The 15962-nt window shown below is 45.0% G+C and overlaps 1 protein-coding gene across 1 annotated transcript in view; it reads right to left on the bottom strand.

Moving 5' to 3' along the window:
* The window catches only part of LOC311242527 (dipeptidyl peptidase 4-like), an 88221-nt gene that overhangs the window by 45945 nt on the left and 26314 nt on the right, over positions 1-15962 (bottom strand). The window contains exons 11-17 of the mRNA XM_084331486.1: positions 14312-14406; positions 13858-13987; positions 11165-11203; positions 9214-9312; positions 6532-6602; positions 4723-4776; positions 4495-4607 (exon numbers count right to left, since the gene is read on the bottom strand). Of these exons, the coding sequence (XP_084187612.1) occupies positions 4495-4607; positions 4723-4776; positions 6532-6602; positions 9214-9312; positions 11165-11203; positions 13858-13987; positions 14312-14406 (601 nt within the window). The remainder of the gene's footprint in view (positions 1-4494; positions 4608-4722; positions 4777-6531; positions 6603-9213; positions 9313-11164; positions 11204-13857; positions 13988-14311; positions 14407-15962) is intronic.

Below are 15962 nucleotides of genomic sequence, written 5' to 3'. Positions count from 1 at the left end.
ACTGGAAGGTGCAGTGCCTGCTGATGCTCCCGCAGATGTTGGCAGCAGTGTGCGGACGGTCGGCCGGGCACAACGACGTCATTAAGAACCGTCACGGTCGACCCGTCCTTGAGGATGACGGGTTTGAGTGGGTAGGAGTCCCACGGGGTCCCGCTCAGGCTCAAGTACCAGCAGGCTTTCATGACCAGGCTCAGAATCAGGCGCCCCCTCTTCCCTCCATCGAGGAAGGGGGGGAGAAGATAAGACTACAACCAAAAGGGGTGTTTCCCGTAGGACCGCAAGGGCATGTTTTTGATTTTGACCATTCCCCCGTTACAGGCGGGGATACTTACCATTATACTAACGAGGATCGGGTTGTGGGGGTAGATAGGAGAGTTGAGCCTGTCCCGAACCAATCACAGGGGACAGGGGTGAGGGGAAAAAGGGAGGTCAAGGACACTGAGTCGGAAGAGGTGGGGGGACAGGATATGTTCCAGAGGACAGCCGGAACGTTGAGGGACTCAGTGGGCTCACTCTGGGCCAGGTTGAGGGGTTTGCTTCCTTCCGGGGAACAAGATGGGGGCGACTATGACTATGACGAGGAAGACCCGGAGGCTGACCCGATGTATAGGGCGGCTTTAGGGAATGAGTGGTTTAAGTGGGTCCAGTACACGAGCGCGCAGAATCAGATAGAGGATTGTTATGTCTGCTCCAAGGCACGTCCGGATAGGCTGCTGGTGAAGGGCACGAAGTTCAGTTGGGCTCAGTGTGACAGGGACGCAGAGGCATGGGAGGGGCCCCATAATAGTCGCCCTTGGTGCGAGGCAGAGTGTTTGGGGTTTCTCGGCTCTAGTCGTTTTAAGGCGGCAGGAAACGTCACGGATTTCAAGGATGTCACTATGCGGGAACGTTGTAGGAAATTGGATGTACGTGTGCAGGGGGTAGCGACGGGGTTGCCAATACCCAGAGGTGTCAAACTATGGCTGACCAAGGATTTCGAGTGCTTGCAAAAGGAGGGGACCCGGGATGTAGGGGAGGTGGCAGAGGGGCGGTGCACTACTATTTGGAGCATCACGACTAACTGCACGAAAGAAGGAAAGTGTGGACACGGGGTCGTGTTAAAGGGAGTGGATACCAACCCACGGCCTGTAGCTTGCCCTTTTCATGTCCAGGATATGGCACTGGCGGACCAATACTGGCTCTGCGGCGGTAGGAGGTTGAGGAATACACTTCCTTTAGATTGGTCAGGTAGATGTGCCCGGGTTCAGGCGATCATGCCAATGGTGGTCCTACCATTATCAGTGACGGAAGGACCTTCTGAGTCTCCTATCTCTCGAACGAAGCGTAGCTACAAGGCAGACCCAAGGGTGTATCTGGACAGCATAGGACAGCCAAGGGGCATTCCAGCCGAGTTCATGGCTAAGAATGAGATTGCGGCAGGGTTTGAGTCTATTCTGCCATGGATATCGGTCAATAAGAACACCGGGTGGATCAACTATTTGTTTTACAATCAGCAGCGGTATCTCAACTACACCGAGGAGGCGTTGGATGCAATGGGGGACCAGATGCACGCGACCAGTACGGTGGCGTGGCAGAATAGACAGGCTCTGAACTGGTTAATGGCGGAGAAGGGTGGAGTCTGTTCCATGTTTGGACAGTACTGCTGCACATTCATTCCGACGAATGTGGGGCCAGGGGGAAAGTTCTCCGAGGCCATGGCTAAGCTGAAGGATTTGAGGGAGGAGTTGAGGGGGAATTCTGGCCGGAATGAAGAATGGTGGGGGAGTGGGGTGTTGGAAAGATTGGGACAGTGGGGAAGCATAGTGATGCAGACGGGGATATCCATTGGGGTGGCAGGGTTGATATTGGTTCTCCTTTTCTGTTGTGGTATGCCTCTCTTGGGTAGGCTGGTAACTTCACACGTAACGAGCCAAATGCTGATGGTGGGACAGAAAGAGATTGAGCCACAAATCGGGCCATATCCTCAGCTTTATGCTGCCTTAGAGGGAGACGAGGGGATAGAGGATTAGGGGTATGGTGAGGTAGGGACATTTTCTTTTTGTTGGTTCTTTCCTTTAAGAGTGACGGGGGATGGTCTGAGTGCAGTTTTGTTGGTTTATTCCTTTAACTAGGAATTTTAGTCTGATTTTCTAATGATCCTTCGGCATAGAGATTGCAACCATTGAAAATCATTGCATTGTTTTTTTTTTTTTTTATTATTTTTTGTTTATTTTACTTGTGGTCCTGGTCAAACCGGAATGGGAAGGGGCATCGGCAGAGTGTCGGTTCTGAGCCTGAGGAAGCATTGAGAAGAAGTGGTCTGGGGATCGGTTCTGGGGACTGGAGGGACAAAGGGGGGGGCTAACGCAGTGGGCAAGATGGGCACCTCCCGTCGAAGATGGGGGGACACGTGGTGAGGTCGGTACCAGCGCCTCCCGTCCAGGCATGGGGACATGCTTCTACGAGGACTGGAGGTGTGGCGTGGTGGTTGCTGTATTGGCAAAATGTGACTTGTGGCAATACGGTGAGGAGACTATGGCGTGGGCATGGAAGGGGGGCTGAGCGATGGACACTGGGACTCAATGTTATGGAAGAGACAATGTCATTTTTTTTTGGGAGGGATGTTCTATGTTTAGTTCTGACGGTCAACTTCTCCTTTCCCTGATGAGAGTCGCGGTTTCCGGCCGGAACTGTGGCTCATTTGGTAAGCGGTGGAGGTTGGGGGGATTTGTCTGTCAGGTTAGGATTATAAATTGGTTTTTTTTTTTTTTTTTTTTTGATGTTTTATTATTACTCTTGTTTTGAGCGGTTTTGTGTTTATTGTGAGAACGGTAGTCAGCCTTTGTTGGTCCGTTAGGGGTCCAGTGAATGAAGTAAGGTTTCTTGTTTAGATCAGCCATTTAAACTTTTATTATATAAATATGGTTTCTCGTTTAGTTAGACGTTCACATTTTCTTGGTTATATGATTTGGGTGGGACTAGGGATAGCCCCAAATGGGGGAATGTTGGGGAAAATGTGTATGGGGTGGACTAGTTTAATATAGGTCAACTAGCAGTGCTGAAAGATGGTCTGGCTGACGTTCTTAAAACAACTTGGACAGAGGGACATTTCAGTACGGCACGTTGTGTGCTGGTAATCTCGGACATCGTATCGCTTTCATATCTTGTTCTTTTCTCTCTTTCATACATACACAGCACACACACACAGACACAGGCACAGCACACACACACAGACACACGGACACACACATACACAGCACACACACACAGACACACAGACACACACAGTCACAGACACACACAGTCACACAGACACACACACACACAGTCGCACAGACATACACACCGACACACACACACACACACACATTCCCTGTGACACAATACACACATACAATACACATACGTCTGTACGCAGACGCACACACACAGACACACACACACACACACACACACCTCACTCTCTCTTCAATGTTCTTAAATGTTTTACATCATATCGTGTGTGGACATCATATCTTGTTTATCTCTCTTCATGTTCTTAATGTTCTTATCTCTCTCCGATGTTAAATCTATGTATCATCTTAATGTACGTCATGTCAGATCTGACATGATATGATACGTCATCATATCTGTCATGGGGGGGCAGGACTGAGAGGGGATTTAGGGGACAGGCAGAGGGATTGAGAGGGGAGTGTTTTTTGTTCAAGCTGTGGTGATCCTCTGCTCGACCCATAGCTCTTGCTGTTAAGAACTTCTTTTCTTAAATAAATTACCTACTTGTTACAATTGGAAATATCGTCTCCTGCTGTGTTAAACAACCTTCAGCCACAACACAAGTATTTGTGTCCATCGTGTCGCCAACATAATCCACCACAACAGATGCATCGGGGGCATTTGACGCTTCTCAATGCGATCGGGATACCCGCTCGACTCGCCTGACAAAGACGTTGCACAGGCCAAGATATAAGGTTTCAAAGGGTGCTTGATACTGCCACCTGGGAGGATGCGGCCGGTATTGCACTTTGGCATTCTCAGGATGCCCCGAATCTGTGTGCCTGTAATGAATAGAAATATCGAATAAAAGAAACAACGATGAAAACCCGACTATACTCGGGTCTGGTGCTGATTGAGTTAAGGACAGGGATGAATACGAGGCCTGGATGTCAAGAGACCCGATTGGCCAGAAACATTGGGGAACGGCGGGGAACCCCCTACACTTTACGACAAGACGACCTGCTGTTTTTTAAGGACCGGCATGAGTCGTGATCTCGGTTTTCACATCTCATCTGAAAGACGGCACTCGCAACTCTACAGTGTCCCCATCACCGTCAGGGACACCATTACTGCCAAGGACAGAGTGCCCCCTACTGGACAACAACACACACCCCCCCCCCCCCCCCCCCCCAACAGCACCGTGGCCGGGGATCCAACCCGCAACCATGCTGCCAGACGACAGACCCCTGAAAGGATTAATGATTCAGTGAAGGTGTGTTAAAAAAAAAGACAGTGACTAACCAGAGCATGACATGCGGTAGAAAGAAGCATTGTGGCTGAAGTATGCAGAGTTGTACAGACAGCTCTCTCCTTCCAGTGTGCAGGTAAGACATTCTGTACCCTGGGTTGTCCACCTACACACACACACACACACACACGTAACTATAGGCTCACGGGATGCTTGAATGCAAAGGAAATGTAAACTATGCCACGTAATATAACACAGTAGTCCAAAAGCAAAGACCTTACTTGTAAACATTCCTTCCCCCTGGCCGGCCGCCATCTTGATTACTTGAGTAGTACCTGGGGAACAAGAATAATTTGAAAGTGGCATTAACAACAGCAATTTCCTATATATATATATATTGTGGCAGATATCAACCCCCCTCTCATGGATATGTGAAGGACGGGAGATATTACTGCCACGGAAGGAGTGGAAACAATTAGGTAGTACTGATAGAACACACCTGTGCATCATTAGTTCATCATTAGTTCACCCACACACTACAAATACACTAGGATAGTGAGTGTTGTGTTGAGTTGAGTGGAGAGTTATTGTAGTGAGAGAGAGATTGTTGTTGTATGGAGTTTTGCGAGGTGAGAGGTAGTGAGAGGAGAGGTGAAGGCGAGAAGGTGTTCATTGTGTACTGGACCCCGGACTGGCTGAGAAACCCCCTTGTGTACTGACCCTGGACCGGACGACTATTGAACAATCCCTTTTTTGTACGAGAGCCTGTTTGTCTTTTGACCATCGGACTGTATTACGACCATTCTATTCGCCCATTGTACTAATTATTCTGCCTATAAATCAATAAATATTCTTATTGATTGATATTGCACTCGTGTGGACATTTGAATTTGTTTGTTTTTGAACCTCGACGAGTCTAAACACCACCAGGCTCGTCACAATATTTATATATATATATATATATATAGTTTTCCAGCATGTGCACTATGCAGTTTTGGTAGAGAATTTTGAAATAAACTATATCTGAATAAACAAACTGTCCTTGGAGGACTGAAACTAGAAATGTGCCTGAAAAGTTGCAGTTTCACTGCAGTTGTTTACAATGGCAAGGGTCTGCAATTTTGTTTGCAAACATTCAAAGAAGGCTTACATTTGGTGCCTCAAAATTAATTAGTTTTGATTTATGATGACATAAGATACAATCATTCGAATGATTACTGGCGATAGTTACGACACACATCAATGCATCCTGTATGACCGGTGAAATAGACATAAAGGCATACATTTATCTTTAAGGCCATTGATGGAAAATTGCCACCATATATCACAATGATGCTAGGTTGGAATTATGGACCTTATCTGACCCGCTCAAATGATTAACTCAAGGTCCCACGGGTTCAGCCTGAACTTGGTACGTCTGCCTTTTGTTTTGATGCACCAGCTTTCCTGGAATGATCTTCAACACACAAAATCAATACCTTACTATCCTATGGACAATTTAAAAACACCTACCTCCTCAATATGTAACCGTTTTTCATTTGATCTTTGTTTTCTCTTGTGTTTTTGTCCAATTTATTCAAATGTATTGCATCACTTTTATACGAGTTCTGAACCGTTTGTATTTGTAATCTTGACGGTGTTGCAAATAAGGGTAAAACCTCAATGTACCTTTTCAAGAATAAATAAGTACACTAATTGCAATTTATGCAAAAGTTAACAAATCCCCCCTCCCCCAAAACTGCATAGTGAATCTTAATGAATTAAGATATTTTACTTTTTAGTTTGAAGCCTATTTATTTGCATTTACTCGACAGACTACCATGCCAAGTGAGATTATTGCCCGAGTTGATCGTACGAGATTTCACAATCCATGTACATGTATTTGTCACAACAAGTGTTTATTTATTAGCGACAAAGGTGAGGCGTTTCCAAACAAGGTAGCCAAACTGCAATCACAAAATCAATCCAAAAGATTCACAATAAGATGGAATTCATGAAATGTGTTAAAAATCTCACAACCCGAACGTAGCAGCCAATTTCATGTAAACTGCTATTCCATGTTAGACGGTGATGAGTGATCCATGACTTACAAAGCGTCTTCAGTCACTCTCTCAATGCCATCGACCTCCCAGCTCCCACTGGTGATTGGTGTGGCGTTGCCCTGTATGAACAAGTTATATTCCGTTAGACTAGTTTTTATTGGTTTTAACTTTCTTCTCGTTTATGATAATATGGGGGTCATTCGTCAAGATTTAGGAACTTCAGAATAGGTATTGGGTAAAACAAACGCATCACTTTATGATGGTAATTGACTCAGTCACGTAGACGTCAGGCTCAATAAACATTATGGATCAATGATTTCTCACGCTTGCCATGTTGACATAGTTCTTTTTTTTCTTAAGTCTTAATTTACAATATTTTTTCACAACTAGTTTTAGTTTTTAGTTTAAGTCGACTATAATAACCAGTGTTATTATACAATAACAACCAGATCCATTTAAACATATACACTAGTAGTTTAACTACATTTTGCAGTAGCTTGCTGGTAGTTCAACTAAATTTAAATTGGCATAACAATTTTGTGTCAACTACTTTTTGGACATTTTGAGGCGTAGCCAACCACTGGAACCCTCTTTTTTAACCACTGCCTCTCCTCTCATGAGCGACGCCTCATTTGGCCAACCCCACCCCTATCGTAAGAGATTCTGCTCCGACAACTTAGACCATTTTGATGTAAAGCTGAAGCCTAAATGGTCTAAAAATTTACCAGTTCAAGAAAAACAAGTTTTGCATTAACATCAGTTAACAAACTGATAAGAAACTTCAATTGAGTGGCATTTTCTTTCACAATCATGTCACTTCATGTTGTGTTACAAGTTATACTTTTGTATTGCAGATGTACCTTTTTATATATATATATTAGGGCTGTCAAAGTTAATGCTTTAACTTGAGATTCATTTAAATTATTTAAAGCATTAAAATAAATTAAATCTAGATGAATCTAACGTTCTGAACTTTCAGCAGTATATTTGCTTTTTTTTTTTTTTTTTCATAGACTCATGCACCTTTTTGAAAATCATCCGACATGAAGATGGAACACATTTTTGTTGATTGGTAGTTCATACAAGACATTATCGTCCTCTAAGCCAATCTGCACTTTAACATATAGGCCTGGGTTGTTTTTATTTATGTTAGCGCCGCGGATATAAGAAGAGGTCTTTAAAGATGAGTCAATGTTGATGGTTTTGTAGAACATTTGTAAACTGTATTCAAAGAAAGCTATTAAAATAGTCTTTGAATCTAAATATACTTTTTGTGTTGATTTTACATTAATTCCATGATTTTACTCAAGTAAATATCCGTTACAAGCTTCGGTCTTAAGTAGAAAAATGCTATTTTTTATCTAGATTAATTACAGAAAATTGAGATTAATTTGTTAATTTTCTTTAATCTATTGACAGCACTATAGTAGCTTGAACTACTTTTTCTAAGTAACTATATATTTCTCCTGAGGGTAGCTTTGCTGTAGTTCAACTCCTTCCACTGTCAAGTAATTGGTAGCTTCCAAAACTATGCTTTCAAAGTAGCTTTCCCAACACTGTTAATAACCTCGGTGTGTGCGTCCGTTTCAGTTTAAACTTCATTTGAACAGGGACAGCACACACTAATGAACATAAACGTGCGAGACAGTGTTAGCCTAAGCTAATTTTCAACTGTTGTCCCCCCTGGGCCTGGTGTTAAAAAGCCGCAAAAAAATTAAGTATATGGCATACAGTCAAGAACAGGTTAAAAACACATCGTGCAAGATATGTACAGCAGACATGTACAGACAATGTACAAGCAATAATACAACATATTAGGTACATACGATCATACTGTACATGTGGGCAATCAAACACATATGGTTAGGGTTCTGAAGGGCTGTTGTGTTCACATTATTTTATAATTAGTTATTTCTTAACCATGTTTTGAGAGTGTGTTTGAATGATCCGTGCGTGTCAATATTGCGGATGTAAATTGGTATGGCGTTCCAGGTCTTGGCAGCTCTCACAGAGAGGGCTGATTGGTGGAACAGCCAAATCACCCGGTACAACAGTCCTGGTGAACCTGCTGCTCGGTTAACTTAATGATCTTGTCCCAGTTCAAGAGGGCATGCTGGTCAAGGATATTGCAGTGGTGGTGGTGACGGATAGGCTGGTAATACAGTACGTAAGGTGTGACATGATGATGGCATTGAAGTACAGTGTTGCTGCTTCAATGTTCAGACAGTTTCTGATGTATCGGAAGCTGATCGATTGAATTTGACTGTTTGTGTGACTTTTTTTTTACATGTTTTTTTTTATAATTTTTTTATGCAAGTTTGCCATCTAGGATGATTCCAAGATATTAGAGATAGATCACCATTTATTTTTTTGACACATTGTGGCCAACCCTCAAGATAAGATCTCGTCCATTTTAAGGCGCGAGATGATAGCTGAACCTGGATAGCTTAGTGATGAGCACATCATGGCTGATGGTATCAAATGCCTTTTTCAGGTCTAAAAACACAGCTACAATCACGCCTCCCTTGTCCATCTTCGCTTTTACCGTCTCTAAGAAGAAGCAGTTTGCGGTTTCGGTGGAATGATGTCTCTGAACCCAAACTGCATGGGGTGAAGTGGATATGTGTGTGTGTGTGTGTGTGTGTGTGTGTGTGTGTCTGCTTGTGTGCGTGTGCGCGTGTCTGCTTGTGTGCGTGTGTGTGCGTGTGTGCTTGTGTGTGAACTACTCACCCCCACCACATGATGGATGTGTTTATAGCCACTTGAGTCACTCATTAGCAAATAATAACTGTTCTTGTCCGCTGAAAAGACCGGAGCAGGTGGAGAAAACTAGGAAATATAGAATAGAAACATATGTTTAAATACTGGAAATCAACACTTTGTCAATATAATTTAGAGAGTACTGACATGGACAGAGTGGATATCTTGTGCTTTGAAGCACAGTGTATATTAGCGATCGATAGACCTGTAGACTACACTATAGACCGCAGTGTACATTAGTGATACAGATATGTAGACTACACTATAGACCGCAGTGTACATTAGTGATACAGATATGTAGACTACACTATAGACAGCAGTGTACATTAGTGATACAGATATGTAGACTACACTATAGACCGCAGTGTACATTAGTGATACAGATATGTAGACTACACTATAGACAGTTTTCAACCGCAGTGTATATTAGTGATACAGATATGTAGACTACACTATAGACCGTTTTGAAGCGCAGTGTATATTAGTGATACAGATATGTAGACTACACTATAGACAGTTTTGAAGCACAGTGAGTGTATATTAGTGATACAGATATGTAGACTACACTATATACAGTTTTGAACGGCAGTGTAGTGATACAGATATGTAGACTACACTATATACCGTTTTGAACGGCAGTGTAGTGATACAGATATGTAGACTACACTATATACCGTTTTGAACGGCAGTGTAGTGATACAGATATGTAGACTACACTATAGACCGTTTCAACATCACAACAATAACATTCTAGAAGGACTCACGTTTACTTCCTGTTGCAGTTGTCTGCTGATGGGGAAAACACTTGGGTCCAAACTGTTCCCCATGTGAAACCAGTCTACAGACATGATTGGGAACAATACAGTATATTGTTCCCAGTCTAGTTATGTTGTTTGCCAGAGCCATTTATTACCAGAGTTTGGACAGCGATGTTTCAAAAAGAGCCCTAGCGTTATCAGTGGCTTATGACTCACTATTGATAAGGTGTGGCACAACATGGCATCCAGACTCCAAACTGGCCAAACTCTGGTAATAGATGGCTCCGGTTGTTGCTATGGTGATTGGGGAAGTGGGGAAGTGTGTGGATTTAGGCTTTATTTCCAGTTCCAGTTGCAGTGTAGGTTACAGGAGTATTGTAATGTTTTGTTTGGTTAACGGTAGCCGTGGGGATACACTACTGTTGATTGAGTGTAGAGGAGAAACACTACCGAGGTCAAATAGTGCTTTAAGATAGTTATTAGAGCCTCTTTTTCCTCTTTCAGTACCAGATGTGGGGTTTACTGCATCCAGGGCCGTATTAGAGAATTCTTGGCCATGTGTACAAGAAGCCTCTCTGGGCCCCCCTCTCCTCTCCATCCATGAGTCATACGTACACACCTCAATCTATCCAATTCATTGATTTAACGAACCATAGTGGAAATAATGGCAGCACTGTTAGTACCACACCTTCAGAAATGGCTATAAAAGTAAGATTTAACCTCAATAGCCTTTTAGGCAAGACCCTCTGAGGGCTTAGTCAACACCCCCCCCCCCTTTCATTCATTGTATTGTCCAACTTGACAAACCCCACCCATCTGTAACCAAGTAGGTTAAAACAAATACGATTTGCAGATATTGTAGTTGACAGAAACATGCAGCCTTTCCCTTTTTTTGCAGCAGCCTTTCCCTTTTTTTGCAGCAATTAAGTGACATATCACCAGCCAATGGAATCACAAATATTTATGAATATTGTTGCTAAAAAAGCAGTTGATTTAGCATAGTCATATTTGTAGTATTGGGGGAGAAATGTTTTTGCAAGCGGAAGGAAAGGAGAATCCGGACAGTGAGCCAATGGGAGGCTTGCACCGATATGCACTTGTCGATTATGCTTGTACGCATAAATCGACATCCCGTCAGTCAGACTGGGCAGATGAAAACTTACCCGTCCAACCCAGCCACTGGAACTAATCACCTCCAGGCTCTGTAAACACAAAATTTAAAATCACGTTTACAAGTTATTTATATTATTGACAGACTGATAGATACGGTGTGAAGTGGTGCCGAGGTGAGTGGCAGCCTTTCATAGCAGCTCCCACCTCCCTCTACTTTTTACCCCCCATTTACTTATTTTTTGTGATTCTACTTTCTATTAACTAGGTGTCTAAGTGACGGTGCGTTGCTTTACACCAAGTTAATGCAAATTGTTAACAACTTCTGTGAAGTTAGCCGAGTTAGGCAAGGTAGGTCGAGTCTAGCTGAACAAGGGACAATGGACAACAACAACACCGGCGGGCTAATGTACTCACGTGAGGCGCTCCTCTGCTTTCGAGACAGAGTTGCAGCGCCACCGAGGAATCTACCAGCCGACATAAGGATAGGCAGACGGGGGGAAAGCGCTGGCACGATCGTGAGGGACAGGAGATTTAAGCCTTACCTGCCCTCTGTCGTTATGGGGAATGTGCAATCGCTGGCCAACAAGACTGACTCGCTCTCAGCCCTGGTTAACAACCAACGTGAGAACAAGGAGGCTAGCCTACTGTGCTTTACAGAATCCTGGCTGAATGATAACATCACGGACAGTATTATCGAACAAGAGGGCTTTACAGTGGTGCGTGCCGACAGGGGTAAACAAAGCGTCAAGAGGCGAGAGGCGGAGAGGCGGAGGGCACATCACAGTTAAAGAACACATCTGTTCCCCCTGACATTGAACTATTGGCACAGAGTCTGCGACCGTACCATTTACCGTGAGAGCTAACACATGTTCCACCAAGCGCGGTGGCGGCGCAGGAGAGTGATGTCATACACTCCACAGTCGCGGGACTTCAAATGAAACACCTGGATGCATTTATCGTCATCAATGGGGACATCAACCATGTCAGACTAAACCAAGACCCTGACAAACTTTACCCTGTATGCCACCTGCAAAACCAGGGGAAACAAAGCACTGGATCTGCTGTATGCTAATGTTGAGGCGGCATACAGCGCAATACCCCTCCCCACCCTCGGCCAGTCAGACCACAATCTAGTGAGGCTTGTATCTACATACAGGCCTATCATTAAAAGACAGCCACCAGGTCTGTCCCACAGTGGTCTGACGACGTTGAAGAGGAGCTAAGGGATTGCTTCAGGTCGATAAGACTGGTTGAGAGGGTCCACGGAGATGACATTGGTGGACTATCCCACTGCATTACAGACTACATTCGATTCTGTGAGGAGAGCATCGTACCTACAAAAAAGGTACGCTGCTTTTCAAACAATAAACCCTGGATTAACAAGGACATTAAACACCTGCTAAACAGGAAAAAGAGGGCCTTCATGGCAGGGGACACTGAGCAGGCCAGGGCTGTCCAACGGGAGCTCAAAAAAGAGCTAAGGACGGCTACAAAGACAAGCTGGAGGGCAGACTGCAGGCCAACAACACCAGGGAGGTGTGGGCGGGTGTCAGGAAGATTACTGGGTTCAAACAGCAGGGCACGGCTGTGGAGGGCCCCCCAGAGCGGGCAAACGAGTGTAACATGTTTTTCAACCGCTTTGACCAGAGTAGCTTCCCCACACCCCTCCCCACCCATCAACACCAGCACCCCTCCAGCACCCCTCAAGCACCCCTGCCCCAACCAGCACCCCACCCCCAACAGCAACCCCACCACCTCAGCCAACAGCACACTACCTATGGAGACATCAGCCCCAACCCTGACCATCACTAACGGCCAGGTCAGGAGGCAGCTTTCCAAGATTAAGTGTGAATAAGGCCAGAGGACCGGACAACACCAATCCCAGGGTGCTCAAAGCATGTGCGGGGCAGCCGACAGCACTGCTCCAACATCTCTTCAACCTCTCCCTGAGGCTGGAGAGGGTGCCCCAGCTCTGGAAGACCTCCTGCATTGTCCCAGTGCCCAAGAAGGGATGACCCAGCACCCTCAACAACTACAGGCCAGTCGCTCTGACGTCACACGTCATGAAGACGTTTGAGAGACTGGTCCTGCAACACCTCAAGCCCCTGGTGCGTGACTCCCTCGACCCCCTGCAGTTTGCATAGCAGGCAAACATCGGGGTGGAGGACGCCATCATCTATAATTTCTATATGGTCCACAGAGCTTACATTGTGCTGTGCTGTCTGTGCTGTCACCCTTCCTCTTCACCCTCTATACCTCAAGACTTCTGCCACAACTCAAGCGGGTGCCACCTGCAGAAGTTCTCTGATGACTCCTCCATCATAAGCTACACCGATGGCGATGAGGAGGAGTATAGAGCCCTGGTGGAGAGCTTTGTGGGAAGGGACAGAGCAGGAGACTCAGGTCCTTCAATGTTTGCAATAGACTGCTGCAGTCACTCTACCAGTCTGTAGTGGCCAGCGTCCTCTTCTATGCTGTGGCATGCTGGGGGGGCTACACCAACTCGAGGGACACCAACAAACTGAACAAGCTAGTGAGGAAGGCTTGCTCCGTGGTGGGAGTCCAGCTGGTCAGACTAGAGGTGGTGGCAGAGAGGGGGATGAGAAGGAAGCTGGCTGCTATCCTGGAGAATCCCTCCCACCCCCTCTACGACGAGCTAGTCAAGATGAGAAGCACGTTCAGTCACAGACTCATACCCCCAATGGGATCAATAAAGGAATATCTCATCTTATACTGGCCATACCTCACTAGGATTCCATCTGTCTCCGTCAAAGTCGTAGAATTGAAGGAGGAGATGGTTCTGTTTTCTCTTCAGCCATTGGACAGCCACACGCTCGTCTGTGACCCAGTCCACCGTGCACAGGTAGTGGTCACTGAAGGGGCGGGGTCAAAAAAATCACTTGCAAAACATCACGGTAGAAAAAGAATATTGCACCTTAGAGAATACCATTATTGCACATGTCCCAACATCCTTCGTATTGCATATAGCCTATATGTTGTAATCACACCTACCAGTAGGTGTCCTACAGAAATTAAATAGGAATTTGGAATTCCATTCCAGAAACAATGTTTTGCTTAGATTTACCAATAACCTAAAATACCAACAAAAAAAAAGGATTGTAAAGACTGTACTCCATGTGTACCTATAGTCCGTCATGAATTATAGCAGCACAATGGATCATATTTCACTTCCTTACCCCGATCCGATTGAGGGTGGAACGACAATCTGGGTAATCTTTGTTGTGTTTGTTGCATAAACCAGCAGTTTCACAGAGGGGTTGGGCGTACCTGGCTGAAAAACGAAAAACACACTGGATCATAAATTCAGAAAAATATCTTTCGATATTGATAAGATAAGATCCAAGTAATTACCATGGAGTAGTTTGTCTAGCGTTAAAAACAGCATTGTGACAGATTGAGTATCTTGATTTCAACACCTGGTGCAAAGTTCAGCCACAACAAGCTACTTTCAGCTTTCAATATCTACGTAGCTAAACAGTATGTACAGTAGTAACTATCTACTGTATGCATATGTACAGAAACCCTATCTATGTATATATGTATGTACATAAACCCTATCTATGCATGTATAGTATATGTACAGAAACCCTATCTATGTATGTATAGTATATGTACAGTAACCCCATCTATATTGGTATATGTATAGTAACCCTATCTATGTAGGTACAGTATATGTACAGTAACCCCATCTGCCTCTCCCTGAACGTCAGCCAAACAAAAGAGATGATTGTGGACTTTAGGAGGTCGGGGGTCAGGGACTACAGCCCCCTCAGCATCGACGGGGCAACGGTCGAGAGAGTGAACAGTTCTAAGTACCTCGGAGTCCACATATCCGAGGACTTGACATGGACCACGCACATTGACAGTGTAGTCAAGAAGGCACAACAACGCCTCTACTTCCTTAGGCGCCTAAGGAAGTTCAAAGTGAGTCAGAAGATCCTCAAGAACTTCTACTCATGCACAATAGAGCATCCTGACTGGCAATATCACCTCCTGGTTTGGGAATAGCACCGCACAAGACCGTAGCAGACTACAGAGAGTGGCCCGTTCAGCCGAACGCACAATTGGAGGTGGGCTTCCCACTCTCCAAGACATTTACAACAAGCGTTGCAGGAGTAAGGCTAAGAGAATAATCAAAGACTCTAGTCATCCCAACAACTGCCTCTTTGAACTGCTGCGGTCAGGCAAGCGATACCGGAGTCTCATGGCCAGTACGCTTATAGCTTATCCGCAACAGTAAGTTACTTCCGGGGTAGGCCTGATTGGCCCCGACAGGCACGTGACGCGCAACTTTCTCTGCCGCGCGGCACGCACGTAACCGTCCAAATACGCCATGACTTTCATTCAGCGCTTTAGCTCACCTGGCAGAGCAGCGGTCCTGCGATCCTGCGGTCCGTTGTTGGTGAGTTCGAATCCCATCAAATCTTTTTTTTTTAACGTGTTTTTTTTTTTACCGTGTATTCTTTCGCCGGTTAAGGTTAGGCATGGTTAAGGTTAAGGTTAAGGTTAGGCATTGTTTCGGAGTTGGTTAAGGTTAGAACGGTTAAGTTTAGGCGCTGTTAAGGAGCTGGTTAAGGTTAGAGTTTGTCTTAGAGAATGGCAATATTCTTTCTATGGTTAAGGTTAGGCATGGTTAAGGTTAAGGTTAAGGTTAGGCATTGTTTCGGAGTTGGTTAAGGTTAGAACGGTTAAGTTTAGGCGCTGTTAAGGAGCTGGTTAAGGTTAGAGTTTGTGTTAGAGAATGGCAATAGACAGCCTATTTCCGCGCGACAGCTCTCAGCAGCCTCGTTGCGCGTCCTGAGTTTGCCGCGTCACGTGCCTGTCGGG

Source organism: Notolepis coatsorum, assembly GCF_963971535.1.
Source record: "Notolepis coatsorum genome assembly, chromosome: 1".
Classification (NCBI taxonomy): domain Eukaryota; kingdom Metazoa; phylum Chordata; class Actinopteri; order Aulopiformes; family Paralepididae; genus Notolepis; species Notolepis coatsorum.
This window is presented reverse-complemented; position numbering and strand designations above follow the sequence as displayed.